At 48.0% G+C, this 20,836-nt stretch overlaps 2 protein-coding genes across 8 annotated transcripts in view; one reads left to right on the plus strand and one right to left on the minus strand.

The window, feature by feature from the left end:
• The window catches only part of LOC123770459 (activating transcription factor 7-interacting protein 1), a 206,428-nt gene that overhangs the window by 155,613 nt on the left and 29,979 nt on the right, over positions 1-20,836 (minus strand). For 5 of the 7 annotated variants that reach the window (XM_069301831.1, XM_069301826.1, XM_069301824.1 and 2 more), the window contains exon 2: positions 4,223-4,280. The gene's annotated coding sequence lies outside the window, so the exon portion shown is untranslated. Of the gene's footprint in view, positions 1-444; positions 602-4,222; positions 4,281-20,836 lie in introns of those variants that run through there. The other 2 variants (XM_069301828.1, XM_045762315.2) reach the window with 2 other exon arrangements.
• LOC138350568 (uncharacterized) lies at positions 8,251-9,822 on the plus strand. The gene has a single exon (XM_069301583.1). The coding sequence runs from the start codon at positions 8,251-8,253 to the stop codon at positions 9,820-9,822; it is 1,572 nt and encodes a 523-aa protein (XP_069157684.1).

The following is a 20,836-nucleotide window of genomic DNA, read 5'->3' on the forward strand; positions in this document are numbered from 1 at the left end:
TACTGGTCATGGTAGACTATCCTAGTAGTCCCTCGTCCAGTTACTGGTCACGGTAGGCTATCCTAGTAGTCCCTCGTCCAGTTACTGGTCATGGTAGACTATCCTAGTAGTCCCTCGTCCAGTTACTGGTCATGGTAGACTATCTTTGTAGTCCCTCGTCCAGTTACTGGTCATGGTAGACTATCCTAGTAGTCCCTCGTCCAGTTACTGGTCATGGTAGACTATCCTAGTAGTCCCTCGTCCAGTTACTGGTCATGGTAGACTATCCTTGTAAACACTATCCTAGGTGTTTATAATATGTAAACACTGGCAGCAAACTAAGAAAAAACTATCACAAAAAAATTTAATTGTATTTTTGTTTACCATTACACATTAAACTTCACTTATCTCTATTACACTATAATCTCACTATCGGAATATCATAAAAAAACTAGCAAGAATAACCTTGATAATGTATTATTCAGGCAGGCGTATCGCAATGTTCATTTTGTCCTAAAAATAGTTCAGATTTGTTTACAAGTCTGCCATGTTAGGAAAACCACGTGGTTCTGTAGACGCGGATAAGCGCGCGTGTATCCCCCTCACTGGCTGGAAGGCAACTGAGCCAAGGACGTGTGGCTCACAGCTGTGGACCAGGTGAGGGAGTCCGGCCGCTGCCACGGGAGGCCGCAGTTCTCGTACCTCCTGTGTGTGATTTGTGCTGCCCAATTAACTCGTTTAAAACGAGCAAACCATCGTAATACTGACATCGAAGACTGTCAATATCAGCGTAATATTGACAGTATTGGGCAGCGCCACTCATCCTGTGAGTGGACACATCGCCATAGTGACAGTATTGGGCAGCGCCACTCATCCTGTGAGTGGACACAACGCCATAGTGACAGTATTGGGCAGCGCCACTCATCCTGTGAGTGGACACACTGCCATAGTGACAGTATTGGGCAGCGTCACTCATCCTGTGAGTGGACACACCGCCATAGTGACAGTATTGGGCAGCGCCACTCATCCTGTGAGTGGACACACTGCCATAGTGACAGTATTGGGCAGCGTCACCCATCCTGTGAGTGAACACACCACCATAGTGACAGTATTGGGCAGCGCCACTCATCCTGTGAGTGGACACACCGCCATAGTGACAGTATTGGGCAGCGCCACTCATCCTGTGAGTGGACACACCGCCATAGTGACAGTATTGGGCAGCGTCACTCATCCTGTGAGTGGACACACCGCCATAGTGACAGTATTGGGCAGCGTCACTCATCCTGTGAGTGGACACACCGCCATAGTGACAGTATTGGGCAGCGTCACTCATCCTGTGAGTGGACACACAGCCATAGTGACAGTATTGGGCAGCGTCACCCATCCTGTGAGTGGACACACCGCCATAGTGACAGTATTGGGCAGCGCCACTCATCCTGTGAGTGGACACACCGCCATAGTGACAGTATTGGGCAGCGCCACCCATCCTGTGAGTGGACACACCGCCATAGTGACAGTATTGGGCAGCGCCACTCATCCTGTGAGTGAACACACCACCATAGTGACAGTATTGGGCAGCGCCACTCATCCTGTGAGTAATGGTCTTCATATAAACTGGCAAGTGTATCTTTGTCGTAAACATTGAATACTATAAAGTTATAACTTTATTGTATTATAAATCGTTGGTTTAAAATATAAAAAAGGTATATGTTGAAAACGTTTTCTTTAAAGAATTTAGTTTTCTGTAAGCGGAATTCTTGGGCATAATGAAATGGTTTTCGAATTCCATATTATCAATAATCCATCATATTAATCTTGCCAAACATGATGTAACCTAACCTAAAGTAACCTAAAGTAACCTAAAGTAACTTAAGGTTAACCTAAAGTAACCTAAAGTAACTTAAACCTAACCTTAACCTAAAGTAACTTAAGGTTAACCTAAAGTAACCTTAACCTAACCTTAACTTAAACCTAACCTTGCCCTAAAGTAACCTTAACCTAAAGTAACCTAAACTAACCTTACCCTAAAGTAACCCCAACCTAACCTTACCCTAAAGTAACCCCAACCTAACCTTACCCTAAAGTAACCCCAACCTAACCATACCCTAAAGTAACCCCAACCTAACCTTACCCTAAAGTAACCCCAACCTAACCTTACCCTAAAGTAACCCCAACCTAACCTTACCCTAAAGTAACCCAAACCTAACCTTACCCTAAAGTAACCCAAACCTAACCTTACCCTAAAGTAACCCCAACCTAACCTTACCCTAAAGTAACCCCAACCTAACCTTACCCTAAAGTAACCCCAACCTAACCTTACCCTAAAGTAACCCCAACCTAACCTTACCCTAAAGTAACCCCAACCTAACCTTACCCTAAAGTAACCCCAACCTAACCTTACCCTAAAGTTACCCCAACCTAACCTTACCCCTAAAGTAACCCCAACCTAACCTTACCCTAAAGTAACCCCAACCTAACCTTACCCTAAAGTAACCCCAACCTAACCTTACCCTAAAGTAACCCCAACCTAACCTTACCCTAAAGTAACCCCAACCTAACCTTACCCTAAAGTAACCCCAACCTAACCTTACCCTAAAGTAACCCCAACCTAACCTTACCCTAAAGTAACCCCAACCTAACCTTACCCTAAAGTAACCCAAACCTAACCTTACCCTAAAGTAACCCAAACCTAACCTTACCCTAAAGTAACCCCAACCTAACCTTACCCTAAAGTAACCCCAACCTAACCTTACCCTAAAGTAACCCCAACCTAACCTTACCCTAAAGTAACCCCAACCTAACCTTACCCTAAAGTAACCCCAACCTAACCTTACCCTAAAGTAACCCCAACCTAACCTTACCCTAAAGTAACCCAAACCTAACCTTACCCTAAAGTAACCCCAACCTAACCTTACCCTAAAGTAACCCCAACCTAACCTTACCCTAAAGTAACCCCAACCTAACCTTACCCTAAAGTAACCCCAACCTAACCTTACCCTAAAGTAACCCCAACCTAACCTTACCCTAAAGTAACCCCAACCTAACCTTACCCTAAAGTAACCCCAACCTAACCTTACCCTAAAGTAACCCCAACCTAACCTTACCCAAAAGTAACCCCAACCTAACCTTACCCTAAAGTAACCCCAACCTAACCTTACCCTAAAGTAACCCCAACCTAACCTTACCCTAAAGTAACCCAAACCTAACCTTACCCTAAAGTAACCCCAACCTAACCTTACCCTAAAGTAACCCCAACCTAACCTTACCCTAAAGTAACCCCAACCTAACCTTACCCTAAAGTAACCCCAACCTAACCTTACCCTAAAGTAACCCCAACCTAACCTTACCCTAAAGTAACCCCAACCTAACCTTACCCTAAAGTAACCCAAACCTAACCTTACCCTAAAGTAACCCAAACCTAACCTTACCCTAAAGTAACCCAAACCTAACCTTACCCTAAAGTAACCCCAACCTAACCTTACCCTAAAGTAACCCCAACCTAACCTTACCCTAAAGTAACCCCAACCTAACCTTACCCTAAAGTAACCCCAACCTAACCTTACCCTAAAGTAACCCCAACCTAACCTTACCCTAAAGTAACCCAAACCTAACCTTACCCTAAAGTAACCCAAACCTAACCTTACCCTAAAGTAACCCAAACCTAACCTTACCCTAAAGTAACCCAAACCTAACCTTACCCTAAAGTAACCCAAACCTAACTTTACCATGGATAGAGAGTAGATAATAGCACAAATTATTTAGTCATTCCCAATCCATTCCCTTGAGCGGATCTCCTCTCAGAGGGCAAGTTGATTTACCTAAATGTACCCGAGGGCCAGTAATACTTGTGGCCTCGATGAGGACAGGAAGCTGGCGGCTTGTCAAATTCCCCCCTCACCTACCCCCATTTGCCCTGAGGATCTTTTCCAGTTGTATTATAAAACCCAGAAGAGTTTTAGCGTTTACGGCGTCGGCGGGTAGGCGGTTCCACAGGTTTACGCGTGGATTGACGGATTGTGCAGTGATACATTTATTCATTTATATTTAATGTAAATGAAGTACATTTATTCTCCAATAAAGCAACGAATCACCTCCAATACAGCGACCAATCACCTCCAACAAAGCGACCAATCACCTCCAATAAAGCGACCAATCACCTCCAATAAAGCGAGCGTTCTCAATGTTATTGGGTTACCTTGTATTAAGGGATTATAAACAACAAGAAAGCAGCCGTCTCACCTACCTTCCTTCCTCCACATAGATGGAGTCGACCTCTCCACAAAGTTTCAGTCACCAGGCTCCTGAAAATAAACAATTCGTTCAAGTAAAGGAATATTTGCTGTTGGACAACGATAATATTTGATCAGTTCTCGATTCCGTAAGACTCTGTACTCTTGCTTCCTCTACCCGGCCCAACCACTTAGGGTGGACGATAGAGCGACGGTCTTGCTTCATGCGGGTCGGTGTTCAATCCCCCGACTGTCCACAAGTGGTTAGGCACCATTCCTTCTGTCCCTCCCTGTCCTATCCCTAAGAATTTGTAGTCTTGCTCCGTCTAATGATGTCATGAGCTGTCTATGACAGCCGCCAGGCGTGTCAAACAAAGGGAAGGAATTATCAGGGGGAAAGCACCAAGCCATTATGACTATATAGCACTGGGAAGGGATCAGGATAAGGATTTGGGATGGGACGGAGGGAAGGAATGGTGCCCAACCACTTGTGGTGGACGGTCGGGGATTGAACGCCGACCTGCATGAAGCTAGACCGTCACTCTACCGTCCAGCCCAAGTGGTTGAGTAGTCTAGTCATAATGGCTCCCTACCCTTCACCTTCCCTACCCTTCACCACCTTCCCTACCCTCCACCACCTACCCTACCCTTCACCACCTACCCTACCCTTCACCACCTTCCCTACCCTTCACCAGCTAACCTACCTTTCACCACCTACCCTACCCTTCACCACCTACCCTACCCTTCACCACCTTCCCTACCCTCCACCACCTACCCTACCCTTCACCACCGTCCCTACCCTTCACCACCTTCCCTACCCTCCACCACCTTCCCTACCCTCCACCACCTTCCCTACCCTTCACCACCATCCCTACCCTTCACCAGCTAACCTACCCTTCACCACCTACCCTACCCTTTACCACCTTCCCTACCCTTCACCGCCTTCCCTACCCTTCACCACCTTCCCTACCCTTTGTAACGGGGGGTGGGAAATGAGAATAGCGAGTAAGTAGGAAGTGAGTAGGGGAAGTAGAAAAGGTAGAAGGGTAGATAGGTAGAAGTAGAAAAGTAGAAGGGTAGATAGTAGAAGAAGAAATGCTGCCACCATCCATTCTAGACCATTACATACCAGCCAAGGAATGGAACTTGTCTGTATCACAATATTCTCAAAAGATGTTATCACGAGGTCATTATTAGTATGTTCCATCTGTATCATGTACTCATTAAATCATGAACCCGCAGAGGCTTTCTCATCTCAACTCAAAAACTCTAGGGAACAAAGTTAAAGACAATTTAAATAATAAATTCAACAATTATATTTTTCATGATAAGTATCATAATCTAAGCAATTCAACTTAATGCTCAAGATGCAAAGTGAGTCATCATCCAAGAATTTGAGAACCCTACAACTGACTGCCCCTGATCCTCACACAACACTTGTAAAACACGACCAAGTCACCTTAATGTTTAACTCACCAAGTGTCTGCCTATAGCTGGACAGAGGGGGGGGGGGGAGTCTGCAGCTATCAGGCAGCGTCACCCCCGTCCGACCGACAGCCTGTCTCAGCTGTTGTCCTCCTTTGCTCTACTGCCTGGTCTATCTGTTAATGCTCCCGAATCGATAGCTCTCCGAGTATGTATTGGGAAACCTAGTAGCTAACTCCACCCACAAGTAGATAGCCTCCAGCTCTCTACCAAGCCACTCCTTAAACGTCGGCATGTTTGAAGGCCAATTATCAGATTAGCAGAGGCAAGGTGAAATTCTCATGGGTGACCTCAGGTCACTTGGTGGTCATTAACTCTTAGAGGTGTGAGATTCAGGCCGCCAGAATGGCGCCTGTCAAATCCTTGTCTGTGACTCATGTATCTCTATGTATTAAATAAAACTAAACCGAACATTTTTACAGTGTTACACCTTCACCACCTTCCCCTACTCTCCACCACCTTCCCTACCCTTCACCACCTTCGCTACCCTTCACCACCTTCGCTACCCTTCACCACCTTCGCTACCCTTCACCACCTACCCTACCCTTCACCACCCACCCTTCACCACCTACCCTATCCTTCACCACCTACCCTACCCTTCACCACCTTCCCTACCCTTCACCACCTACCCTCAAGTCAAAGATGGCGTCCGCCACTCTTGGGTCATCGCCCATTAATACTCTATTCTTTAACATTACCAATCCAACCTTCTATGTACTTCATTTACCATATTCCCCCGTGCATGCTTTTTGATAGAGTCCATTGCAGTCGGATGTGCAGCAATACCAACAGCAAAGTGATGGACCACAGTTATGCACAGACTCCAACAATGCCGGGGATGACCACGAGCAATCAGTGCAGTCCGATGTGCAGCGACACGACTTGCGAGGTGGAGAACATGGACGTCGCTTCCGAAGAGGAGTTCTGGTAGAACAGGCAACACCAACCGAAACTGTCGTCTGGCCATTACGAATACTGCAGTGCAACATACAAGGTCATGGAAATAAAAACCACACTCTTCAGGAGGCTGCAATCAGCATGGAAGCTGATATAATCGTGTTGGAAGAAACTCTTTTTCCCATCCACGAAGTCCTTCAGATTAACTGGATATCAGCACTATGTTATACGGTATGAGCAGGGGAGACAAAGAGGGTTAATGACCCTAGTCAGGAACACCATAACCCAGCAAGACCCAGTTTCATGTGGGGATGGAGTAGAGGTATTAGCAGTAACAGTGAATATGGCTAATATTGAGCTCCTCATATACAACGTCTACAAGCCCCTAGACGTAAACTAGAAGCAGAGGCAGTGCTTGCCTTGGCCACGCTGGAAAATGTAATTATTGCTGGGGATTTTAATGCTCATCATCAAGAGTTAGGTGCGACTGGGCCAGCCAATGCAGATGGGCGCCATTTAGCTGCAGCTCTGCGAGAAGTACCTGAGATTACACTTCTCAACACTGGGGAACCCACTCACATTCTAGGAGGTTCCCTTGATCTTACATTACTTACCTAGTTAGGCCTGGTTGAGAAGGCACTTCGAGACCTCTCGCGCGCGCGCGTGTGTGTGTGTGTGTGTGTGTGTGTGTGTGTGTGTGTGTGTGTGTGTGTGTGTGTGTGTGTGTGTGTGTGTGTGTGTTGCCGTAGTTGCCCTGTCACTCAACACCTTGGGTGGACGTCCCTAGGTGTTGCAACATTTCTTATGCTCGCTGGGAGGGTGTTGAACAACCGCGGACCTCTGATGTTTATACAGTGTTCTCTGATTGTGCCTTTGGCAGAATCATCTAAATGTCTCAATTTGCCCAGTAGCTTAGCATCATCAGCACACATGTTCCTATGATTCCGTATTGAAGAATGAACATTGTTCGCCAGCATTCTACACGTGTCAAAAGTTCTAATTATGTTTGTCTCATGTTTTAACTACCACGCAGTTCAACTACACGGGTTTGTAATATAGTATGTGTTCTCTCTTACCATATTTGTAGATTGCAAAAATCTGCTAAGATTCCTGTACATAAAGGTGTCTGAAAAATAAAAAATCTATACATATTGTGAGATTCCAACCTAACTGTGAGACTGTGAGATTCCAACCTAATTATTTTAGATATATCTCTGATATCAAGCTGTTAATGTTACCTTCAAACACGGTAATTGTGTTTTAACTTTCACGTCAATACAACAAAATGGGAAAAACATATAAAATAATATTTTATATCATTTTCCTTGTGATTTTGGTCGGTTGCGTTTGGATATTAAGTTTAGAGCAGTTAACAGACGACCACTATGAACGTCTCTACAACCAGGCTGTTTCGTTGTGGAAAGCCAGAAGACCAAGTGGCCTGAATGTTCTCTACAGGCACATCGCGGCCAAGTTGAACCTGTAGTCTTTGCAGCCCACCTGCGACTCCTGGCCTCTTATTAGTGTGGAAAACGACCGCGTTCAGAAGTGGATGCCGCTATTTGGGTAGATTATCAAACGTAAAGACACACTGCGGAAAATAGTAATTCTCGAAAAGTTTGTACGGTGCCACGGTGAGATACCTGCCAGCGCCCCCAACATGGATTTGTCTGTTTTGTTAGTCGTGGCTGTGTTGGCGGCCATGTTGATTTTTGTCAGAGAATGGTTGCAGCAAACTGCATCAACCGGCGGCGACACCACCGCAGTCGGCGGCGGCAACACCACCGCAGTCGACGGCGGCGACACCACCGCAGTCGACGGCGGCGACACCACCGCAGTCGGCGGCGGCGACACCACCGCAGTCGGCGGCAGCGACACCACCGCAGTCGGCGGCGGCGACACCACCGCAGTCGACGGCGGCGACACCACCGCAGACGGCGACGGAGACACCACCGCAGACGGCGACGGAGACACCACCGCAGACGGCGACACCACCGCAGTCGACGGCGGAGACACCACCGCAGATGGCGACAGCGACACCACCGCAGTCGACGGCAGAGACACCACCGCAGACGGCGACGGCGACACCACCGCAGTCGACGGCGGCGACACCACCGCAGTCGACGGCGGCGACACCACCGCAGTCGACGGCGGCGACACCACCGCAGTCGACGGCGGCGACACCACAGCAGTCGACGGCGGCGACACCACAGCAGTCGACGGCGGCGACACCACCGCAGTCGGCGGCGGCGACACCACCGCAGTCGACGGCGGCGACACCACCGCAGTCGACGGCGGCGACACCACCGCAGTCGACGGCGGCGACACCACAGCAGTCGACGGCGGCGACACCACCGCAGTCGACGGCGGCGACACCACCGCAGTCGGCGGCGGCGACACCACCGCAGTCGGCGGCAGCGACACCACCGCAGTCGGCGGCGGCGACACCACCGCAGTCGACGGCGGCGACACCACCGCAGACGGCGACGGAGACACCACCGCAGACGGCGACGGAGACACCACCGCAGACGGCGACACCACCGCAGTCGACGGCGGAGACACCACCGCAGATGGCGACAGCGACACCACCGCAGTCGACGGCAGAGACACCACCGCAGACGGCGACGGCGACACCACCGCAGTCGACGGCGGCGACACCACCGCAGTCGACGGCGGCGACACCACCGCAGTCGACGGCGGCGACACCACCGCAGTCGACGGCGGCGACACCACAGCAGTCGACGGCGGCGACACCACAGCAGTCGACGGCGGCGACACCACCGCAGTCGACGGCGGCGACACCACCGCAGTCGACGGCGGCGACACCACCGCAGTCGACGGCGGCGACACCACCGCAGACGGCGACGGCGACACCACCGCAGTCGACGGCGGCGACACCACCGCAGTCGACGGCGGCGACACCACCGCAGTCGACGGCGGCGACACCACCGCAGTCGACGGCGGCGACACCACAGCAGTCGACGGCGGCGACACCACCGCAGTCGACGGCGGCGACACCACCGCAGTCGACGGCGGCGACACCACCGCAGTCGACGGCGGCGACACCACCGCAGTCGACGGCGGCGACACCACCGCAGTCGACGGCGGCGACACCACCGCAGACGGCGATGGCGACACCACCGCAGACGGCGACGGCGACACCACCGCAGTCGAAGGCGGCGACGACGCCGACTTAGAGACGGTAACCATCGATGTAAAGGTGCCCCACTAAAACCGGTACCTCATAATAGGTAAACGCTAGCGGCGTCTGCGGCAGCTACAAACCAAGTACGATGTGAGGATCACCGTCCCTCCGGAGGATGACGAGGAGGCAGACGTATAAGTGTCCGGGACTTTGGAAAATGTTAATGACGCTGTGAAGGACATTAAGAGCAGAACGGGCGACACCAGCGCAGTCGACGGCGGCGAAACCACCGCAGAACCCCCTGACAGTACCACCTGAACCCCTTGACAGTACCCCCTGAACCCCTTGACAGTACCCCCTGACATTTACCCCTGAACCCCCTGACAGTACCCTCTGAACCCCTTGACAGCACCCCCTGAACCCCCCTGAACCCCCCCTGACATTACCCCCTGAACCCCTTGACAGCACCCCCTGAACCCCCTGACAGTACCAAAAGGCAGCCCCTTAGTGCCTTCTTTGTTACTTTGTGTGTGTGTGTGTGTATGACGGGTAAGGAAAGTTGTGAAGGGTAGGGAAGGTGGTGAAGGGTAGAGAAGGTGGTGAAGGATAGGGAAGGTGGTGAAGGGTAGGGAAGGTGGTGAAGGGTAGAGAAGGTGGTGAAGGATAGGGAAGGTGGTGAAGGGTGGTGAAGGGTGGTGAAGGATAGGGAAGGTGGTGAAGGGTAGGGAAGGTGGTGAAGGGTGGTGAAGGGTAGGGAAGGTGGTGAAGGGTAGGGAAGGTGGTGAAGGGTAGGAACAGAGCACCAACCTTCTTCCATGTCATGGGAAGGCTGAACAAAAACACTGTGGCGTCGCCTCTCTCCACCAACGAGGAGGCGACAAACCACACGGCACCTCGGATGCATTTCCGACGGTTCCGTTCATATAAAAGGGGTGACGCCGAGGAAAATAAGACTCGCGTCCCTACCAAAACGAACAAGACATATATCCATCACAGCCCTTTTGCTCCAGCACTTCTTGCAAGAAAATTTCTGGGCTTTTGATCCTACTGCTGAACTTTTGCCATTTTTGTAAAGGTTATAAACCTTTAAATATATCCATAATATCCAACGCAATAAACTATGACTACAAAAGCACTGTTATCAATGTATATAAACACACTCTCACTGTTGTACAGCCAGAGGCTGGCTCTATACACAGTTTCAAATGTAGACATGATAGTGCCCAGTAGGCTCAGGAACCTGTACACCAGTTGATTGACAGTTGAGAGGCGGGACCAAAGAGCCAGAGCTCAACCCCCTGCAAGCACAACTAGGTGAGTACAGACGCCCGTGAGTCACTGATGCCGATTACTTTTTACAGAACAAACAAATCAACCAGAGAACTAAGCAAGCTATCAACGTACGATAACAATGTACGATAACACGCTGCTCGGAGACTTACAAATATCCGTTCTGGTACATATGAGCTAAAATGACCTATAACCATCCAGGATTCTATTAAAACCATCTAGATTGACACTAACATCTGAATGGCATTTTCTGACATCCAAACACAACTAAAGATCTAGATGCAAACAAATCTCCATGGAGATTCGGAATGGAAACAACAGTTGAGCAGCGGAGTTGCAGAATCTGTGATGAGTGATGGACACCGCCTTGACCACTACCTGAGAGAATGTGGACATCTGAGAGACATTAGAAATATGTGTAGAATAGTAAACCCCACATTGTTTGAGTTAAGATTACACAATTTGTCAAATATTGATACTGTTCTTAAAAGATTCCTCCATTTTGCACCCCGCAAGATAACTTAAGATATTAAGGGTTGACGAATGTTAATCTTCTTGTTTGATAAGCAATTCACTTGAGACAGTTAAGCAAGTCCCAGCTGTGTCTGGGTACAAGTGACAGGATGAACAACCCAGCGGGTTTTCTTCCTATTGTGTAGTGTTGTACATGCTGCTATGGCGGTATGTCCACTCACAGGATGAGTGACGCTGCCCAATACTGTCACTATGGCGGTGTGTCCACTCACAGGATGAGTGACGCTGCCCAATACTGTCACTATGGTGGTGTGTCCAGTCACAGGATGATATAACACTGCGAGTGTGGTGACATGTACGCTATTAAGCAACATAGTGCTTAACCACTGAACTGCACTGCTGGGGTGCAGAGACATTAACCCAGCTGGCGACCTTGTGAAAGTGGAGAAACCAGGCGTGGAAGAGAGACCTGCGACCCTTTTGTAACGGCGGGCAAGAAAGACTCGGAGGAAGTACTCTTGATAGTCTTCCTTCACTCCTCCGTGGGGCAAGGCTGGAACTGCTGGTAGCAGTTCCCCCTCGGTTGACTGAAGGGCTCCCAGGATGATCAGTGGTACCCCGGTGGTGGGAGCGTAGACCTGCGGTGGTGGGAGCGTAGACCTGCGGTGGTGGGAGCGTAGACCTGCGGTGGTGGGAGCGTAGACCTGCGGTGGTGGGAGCGTAGACCTGCGGTGGTGGGAGCGTAGACCTGCGGTGGTGGGAGCGTAGACCTGCGGTGGTGGGAGCGTAGACCTGCGGTGGTGGGAGCGTAGACCTGCGGTGGTGGGAGCGTAGACCTGCGGTGGTGGGAGCGTAGACCTGCGGTGGTGGGAGCGTAGACCTGCGGTGGTGGGAGCGTAGACCTGCGGTGGTGGGAGCGTAGACCTGCGGTGGTGGGAGCGTAGACCTGCGGTGGTGGGAGCGTAGACCTGCGGTGGTGGGAGCGTAGACCTGCGGCGGTGGGAGCGTAGACCTGCGGTGGTGGGCTTGACTTGATCATCATCTTTGGGACCAGCAGACTCTGGTGAGTCAGGCAGGGCTACCTTTCTTTCCCCTGAGCCCCCTTAGTGGCACCCTTTGCCCACCCCTCACGTAACATCACCAAGCTCAAGATAGGTCGGATATTGTAGGTGAAGGTTGCATCGTATGGTTTAAGAGTACGATCGTTCCTATAGTCTACTTAAACCCCAGATATGAGGGTGAGGTGCAGGTGGATTTCTCAGATTTTAAAAAAATGGATGGATTTTAACAAAAATCTATATTTTGCCCCGAGGGGTGAGTTTATTTGGCAGTGCCACTCACAGGATGAGTGGACACCTTGCCATATTGACAGTATTGGGCAGCGTCACTGTCTCTTTGGTTCTGCCTCTCAACTATCAATCAACTGGTGTACAGATTCCTGAACCTACTGGGCTCTATCATATCTACACTTGAAACTGTGTATGGAATCAGCCTCCACCACATCACTGCCTAATCCATTCCATTTGTCAACTACTCTCACAATGAAGAAATTATTTCTACTGTCTCTGTGGCTCATTTGGATACTCAGTCTCCACCTGTGTCCCCTTGTTCATGTCCTGCCCGTGCTAAATAGTTTGTCTTCATCTACCCTGTCAATTCCCCTGAGAATTTTGTAGGTAGTGAAAACTAAGAGTGATAGTGTTAAAAGTGTTAAAAGTTACTTAGGTCAGTTGGTATCATCATGACCATACAGACTGTGAGGGGATGGAGGGAACCTGTAACAGACAGGCTGTGTGCAACGACCTGTCTGTTGCACGTGGCGCATCATCACCACCACCATCTATCTTGAGATCATTTCGGGGCTTAGTGTCCTTGCGGCCTGGTCCTCGACCAGGCCTCCCTTTTGTTACACAACCCCAGGAAGCAGCCCGTAGCAGCTGGAACTCCCAGGTAGCTATTTACTGCTAGGTGAACAGGGTGAACAAGTGAACAGCATTAATGACACTATGTAAAAGACACATCTAACACTTTATGTAGGGCATACGTAAATCTGTGTATCTATGTATTTACGTATGTAGGTTAGCTTAGCACTTTAAAAGCACCGAATCACCTTCTGTGGTTGAGTGTTCAATAAACCCTTGAACTATATGTTTAACACTTCTCTAACCCTGTCCATGGAGGACAGAAGAAAATGTATATATGCTGGTTAGCATTGTAAATGTGTGGCCACGTCTGTGGTAGAAAATAATAATAATAAAAAAAAAAAAGTGAACAGCAAACCTCGAGCGCGCTGCCCACTCAGCCGTCAGGCCCACTAGTACATCATTTTAGTGACGTTGTGAAGGCTAGAGAGAACAGCCTGGAGTGTGAGTGAAAGATTCGAAGGCCCACAGGTATTTGTTCTCCCTCTATACTATTACTTTACAAACAGCTCGTCATCTGCAGCGTTCACTCCCTCACTAAACTGCCTTCCCAACTCAACTGTCAGTTTTACATCCTGAAACGTCATGACACTTCAAGATCTCTCGTGTGTGTTGACATAGTTGCCATGTCACTCAACACCCTGGGTGGACGTTCCTAAGTGTTACAACCTTTCTCTAAACTGAATTCAACTGAATGAATTTAAACTGAATGAAGGTCGCGCACGGTTTATAGGCCTAGTTTTTACTACTAGTGTTTTGGGCAGACATATCCACTACAGCCTGGTTGGTCCAGCACTTCTTGCAGAAAACTGTGAAGGTTTTGTCTTGAAGAATTCCACGGTTGTTCCGGCAATATTTCTTATACTCGCTGGGAGGATGTTGAACAACCGCGGACTTCTGATGTTATACAGTTCTGTTTATACAGTGTTCTCTGATTGTGCCTATGGCACCTCTGCTCTTCACTGGTTCTATTCTGCATTTTCTTCCATGTCATTCACTCCAGTACGTTGTTATTTTACTGTGTAGATTTGGGACCTGGCCTTCCAGTATTTTCCATGTGTATATTATTTGGTATCTCTCGTCTCCTTTCCAGAGAATACATTTGGAGAGCTTTGAGACGATCCTAATAATTTAGGTGTTTTATATCGTCTATGTGTGCCGTATATGTTATCTGTACTCCCTCTATTTCAGCAATCTCTCCTGCTCTGACGGGGAAGAGCAGGAGAGCCATTCACTACAAACAATTGTTAATACACTTTGTATACGTTAAAGCAGTGTATATAAGTTGTACACTAAAGTAGTAGTTCTCTAAAGAAGGTGCCAAGTAAAGTAGAGCTCTTTAATGCTTTGTCGCTTAATATGTAGGTTGTGTGTAGCCTATTTTCTCCTTTTCCACATTCCATAATGTGGCATTTACTCACGTTAAATTCCATCAGCGAAGTATTGCTCCTTACACCTATTTTGTCCAGGTCCTCACGAAGGGCCTAATAATCGTCTAAATGTCTCAATTTACCCAGTAGCTTAGCATCATCAGCAAACATGTTCATATACTTCTGTGTTCCCTCTGGTAGATCGTTCATGTTGACAATGATAATTGTTCTCCAGTATTATACACGTTTCAAAAGTTCTAATTATGTTTGTCTGGTGTTTTAACTACCACGCAGTTCAACAATACGGGTTTGTAATATAGTGTCTTCTCTCTTACCATTTTTGTGGAATCTGCTAAGATTCCTGTACATGAAGATGTCTGAAAAATCTATACGTAAACAAATATCTTTATTATCATTTCTGTGAGATTCCAACCAAACTTTTAGACATAACAGTGATATTAAGTTTATAATGCTTCCTTCAAACAAGGTAATTGTGTTTTAACACATATGGTTAAAACAACAAAATGAGGAAAACATATAACAACACAACACAATACGCCGAAAACGACGACAATACCGCAGTCGGTGGCGACAACACCAACGCCGACTTAGAGACTGTAACCATCGGAGTAGCGGTGCTCTACTACAACTGACACCTCATAATAGGAAGACGCTCGCGGCGTCTGAGGCGGCTATAGGCAAAGTATGATGTGAGGATCACTGTCCCTCCAGAGGGCGACGAGGAGGTGGCCGTTACGAACCCAAGTCCACCGTCTGGAACACGGAGCAGTGACGTCAATGCCATCTGTGAGTTCGCTCCCGAAACCCCCACGAAATGGACGACGCCATCTAGTGGTGGCAGGAATATGCCAGCTAGACATGCTAGATTCTTGTCCTGGTAGCTCGTGAGGTAGCTAGTGCTGACCTCTGGTGAGGTGGTGCTCAGAACATCAGCGTCATCTATGGAGCTAGAAGCTGTACGTTTGTGTATAAGCCAGTAAGTGATGTTTCCTTGTGGTTCCCATGTAGTGTCCCAGTACTGATGACGTGTCTGCTTTCACAAAGTCAACATAGGGCTGCTGTGATGCAGGAAGAGTCAGTGTACCCAAGACAGCCAAGGTCTCTTCACCAGTCTGCTTTGCAGAAGCAGTGAGCCGCCGCCGGACGAGAACTGTAGAATGGTCAACTGTCTGCCTGAGGAGTGGCAGTGACACCCGGGGCTGGTTGGTGGAAGAGACTGCCGACTGTGGTGCCAAACAAGGAGAGTAACCAGCGAGTTACATAAGGCTCCTGCCTAGGGCTCACAAACCTAGTATTCGCTCGTGAAGTGGCCTAACAACGTGAGGCTGATTGGTATCTGCCAGCTACAGGCTGGACTGTGGTTGTGGGCCTTCACGACGAGGCACCCAGTGGAATTGTGATTTGGCTGGCCTGTGACCAAGGTAGACTTATCGTGGTTTCCTGGTACTTGCAGAGGGTAGAGCTGCGGAATAGGAAACCAGGAAAGACTGCACTGAGTGAGCGTCACCAAGTGTTCAGCGTCTTCAGAGTGAGACGATGATGTACACTGTGTAGTGATATTTCCCATTTATGACTTTTATATATCTATGGTGGTGGGAAGACTAATTATACATGGTATAAAGTGACGAACTTGTGTGTTTAATGTGCCTCCCCTTTTCATTTTACTTGCATTACTGAGCTCACCCCTTGAAAGCCTCTACTAACTTGGAGCCGGATACCCAAACTATAATACCATCAGAAAAGAACCCGGTTGCGTCCCATAAGGGCTGTAACATATTGACGCTCTGAAGGACATTATGAGTATAATGAGCGACAACACCGCTGTTGACGGCGACAACACCGCTGTTGACGGCGACAACACCGCTGTTGACGGCGACAACACCGCTGTTAACGGCGACAACACCACTGTTGACGTCGACAACACCGCTGTTGACAGCGACAACACCACAGTTGGTGAGGACGACACGGCAGTTGGTGAGGACAACACTGACGACGACTTAAGAGATGGTAACCATGGATGTAGCGGTGCCCTACTACAACCGGTGCCACATAATAGGAAAACGCTCAAGACATCTGAGGCGGCTATAGGCAACGTATGACGTGAGGATCACCGTCCCTCTGGAGGGCGACGAGGAGGCAGAGGTGCAAGTGTCCGGGTCTTTGCAGAATGTTAATGACGCTGTGAAGGACATTATGAGTATAACGAGCGTATGACCGTGTCTAAAGACACGACAAACCGCCATTCTCGGCACGAAGCCTCGCTCCATCCCGTTAGCAGTAACGAAAACGTGGAAGAATCTCCCGACTAAGGTGTTTCTACCCCAGTGATGCTGAGAGCCTCATTCAGGTTCCGGCCGAGCCGCTGGCGTAGGCCTAGAACGGAAGGGTAGGGACGTCAACTGAACCCCCTGACAGTACCCCTCCCCCCCCCCCCCCCCCCGACAGAACCCCCTGACAGTACCAAAAGGCAGCCCCTTATTGCCTCCTTTGTTACTTTGTGTGTGTGTGTGACAGGTAGGGAAGGTGGTGAAGGGTAGGGAAAGTGGTGGAAGGTAGGGAAGGGAAGGTGGTGAAGGGTAGGGAAGGTGGTGAAGGGTAGGGTAGGTGAAGGGTAGGAAAGGTAGTGAAGAGAAGGGAAGGTGGTGAAGGCTAGGGAAGGTGGTGAAGGGTAGGGTATTTTTTTTTTTTTTTGCACCGTATCTTTTCCAACGTCACTTTGTCATTTATACAGATCACAGGGCGTTGACTCATATTTTTAAGAAAAGAACTAAGTGCCCTCGCATGTCACGTTGGTCTCATGAACTAGCTGCTCACTCATTCCAAATACTTTACAAGCCTGGTCCATCACATGTTGTACCAGACACTTTGAGTAGAAACATTGCTACTATTAACGTACATCTTAATATTGAAAATATTTCCAGTGAGAAAATGCGAGAATTCCAGATGAACGAACCAAGGTGGAAAGAAATTATTGAACTTTTGGAGGGAGGAAAATATCCGTCGAAGAAATGTAATTTAGCAATACATGATTTTGAAATGAAGGATGGGGTCTTATTTTATGTAAAGGGACAGAAGGATCATGCAACTTTTCAGCTGGTTATCCCAGAGGTGTTGAAGACGTCGGTGTTGAGACTCGCACATGCGTCTAAGATTGCAGGTCATCCGGGGATTTTTAAAACTCACATGAAAGCCAAGTCACTCTTTTTCTTCCCCGGTATGTTAACAGAGGTCATTAACTTCTTTAAGTCCTGTGGTCACTGCCAAAGGAGGAAAGGTACCCTTAAGGTACAAGCTCCATTGCAAGAACTCCCCGAAATTTTGGAACCTTTAGATCGGGTGGGGGCTGATCTGATTGATCTGCATCAGTCATTCAGGAAACCGTTACGTATTGGTGTTGGTAGACCACCTGTCCAGGTACACCACACTGATTACATTGCCTCAGAAAGATTCACGAACTGTTGCAAAGGCGTTCTTAGAGAGGTTCGTCACTGTATTCGGTCCCCCTAAAGTATTAGTTTCTGATCGAGGTCATGAATTTAATGGGAATATTTTTTAGAGAAGTATGTAAAATTGTAGAAACCACTTCAGCATTCACGACGGCTTATCACCCTCAGGCTAACGGCATGACAGAACGGACGAATCGGTCAGTTAAAGGTATGCTTGCAATTCTTGCAGAGCATGATGCCAATTCGTGGGACGAACAACTCCCCTATGTCCAGTTGGCTCTGAACACTGTCATCCATCGGTCCATTAACACCCAACCCCTTTTGCTGCTCACAGGTCATTCATGTAATTTCCAATCAGGTCTGCTTAACAGACCTGATGGGGAAGACTACCCATCAGAAGTTTTAAATAAGATGAAAAACGCATGGAGAATTGCACCTAGGGGCTTCCAAGACAGCACGAGACCGCTATGCTCAGCATTATGACAAAAAGGTACGACCTCTTGAGTTGAAACTCGGGGGTCTTGTGTTGAGAGTTAATGAAGCGGCTCCTGCCAATCAAAGTAGGAAACTTGCACCTAGATGGCGGGGCCCTTACCGAGTAATTGAAAGAAAAGGTCCGGTTAATTTTGTTATTAAAGGTATTTTTGAAGACCAAGTTGAGAGAACGGTTCATATTAATAAATTAAAACCTTATCACGCGAGGGAGGAACTAGAGCTGCCTTCAGCAAGTCTAATTCCTGACCTGTTTAATGATCCAAGTGCTGAGTCAGATGATGAGGATGACCTTCTGTCAGATCTCATCAGTAGTCAAGTTCAATCTTGTCACCCTATGGTAACAAGGTCGCGAGCTGTACAGTAAATTGTTAATGATCTCCCCTAGTCAGGTTTAGTAAAATTCATAATAATTATCCTGTAGAGGCAATGATGTGTATTTACTGATGTGCATGACTCGGGTAGCACACTTGCCTTGCTCTGGGATTTCCAACTTCCTATACCTCAGAGTAATACCCAGATCATTGGTTCTCCCTTCTCCCCTCCCCTTGCCCATCATTCGTCTCCCCCCCTTCACCCCTCTCCTGTCGCCCATTTGTCAAGGACCAAGAGGTTGACCTGAGGGTGGTTTTGCCTCGTGGTACCTTTGGCTTCCCCCACTCAATCCTCCCCACTCAGATTTTCCCTCTCCATCCCCCTCTCAAGTCCGTCTCACCGGTTCCTTCCCCATACCAGGCGAGTCAAAAGTCCCTACTCTTTATCTTGGAGGAGACAGGCTTGAACATAAATTATCAGTTTTGTAAACATTGCTTGGGAGCTACACTAGACGCGGGTATCCAATACAGTGGTACCTTGTCCCTTTCGCATAGCTGGAGAGCTAGTAATACAAAATTTCATTTGTGTGTCTAGGGAGTGTGTGGAATAAGGGGCCGCAAGCCCGCATCCAAAGGGGCTGAGGGCAGCCATCAACATCGTGGCCTCAGTGCGGTTGTAAGGTAGTGTGCACTTGATTCATGTCCGCAGTAGATATCCATTGTGCCTCTAGGGGAATAGAATAGGGTATATGTTCAAATTGACTTAATTTACATGTTTCATAAAATAAATTGTATAACTTGTCCAGTGGTATTCACCTAACTCCCCTTTGATATATTTCTCTACTTTGTCATTTTTATGTGTTGAATTGGAAACCCCCCATGTTCTCCTACAGTTAATAGATACTAAAGTTGCCCCTGGATTTAAATAAGTAACGTAAATTAAAGAAACTAATTTCCAAAAATATATTACTGAAATTCATATTACCCGGGAGTCCCATGATTACTGATTCCTTGCCTTCCTGGGGGATCGGTGATAGACACATTCAGGTATGGTTGGTCGGGAAAGTGGTGGCAGTGTTTAATGATTAATTATTTTTTATAAATTAATAACCCTTGTCCTTTATGTATCTTCCTCATTTAATATTCCTCTGATATACGTGGCAGTCCAGTGAGGGGTCATACTGGACTGTAACAGTGTTAAGCTGGGGTATTGAGTGAACAGAGAAAGAATTACAACAGGGATAACGTTCAGATCGATCATAAAGGTCAGAGGGTTATTACAAAGGGTAGGGTATTTTTTTTTTGTTTTTTTGCATGGATATTCCTGTGCAGGCCCTAAGCCTCTGGCTGGCCTACTAAGTGTTGCTTGTTTCTGTTTTACTTGGGCAGAGTATGAGTATTTATGACATTTATGAGTCATAAATTTATGACTCAAACTCAGCAAGATTTTGTCCCATGTACTCACCTATTTGTGCTAAACACTGCATGTGTTTAACAACTTCTTCTGCTCTGTTGAATCTAAGTTGAAATCTTAATGGGTTTGTAACTGTGCACTGTGTTAGATAATGTTCCAGTGGTCTGTTGTGGCTGTAACTGTGCACTGTGTTTGATAATGTTCCAGTGGTCTGTTGTGGTTGTAACTGTGCACTGTGTTAGATAATGTTCCAGTGGTCTGTTGTGGCTGTAACTGTGCACTGTGTTAGATAATGTTCCAGTGGTCTGTTGTGGTTGTAACTGTGCACTGTGTTAGATAATGTTCCAGTGGTCTGTTG

The sequence above is a fragment of the Procambarus clarkii genome, chromosome 46, assembly GCF_040958095.1.
Source record: "Procambarus clarkii isolate CNS0578487 chromosome 46, FALCON_Pclarkii_2.0, whole genome shotgun sequence".
NCBI classification, from domain to species: Eukaryota; Metazoa; Arthropoda; class Malacostraca; order Decapoda; family Cambaridae; genus Procambarus; species Procambarus clarkii.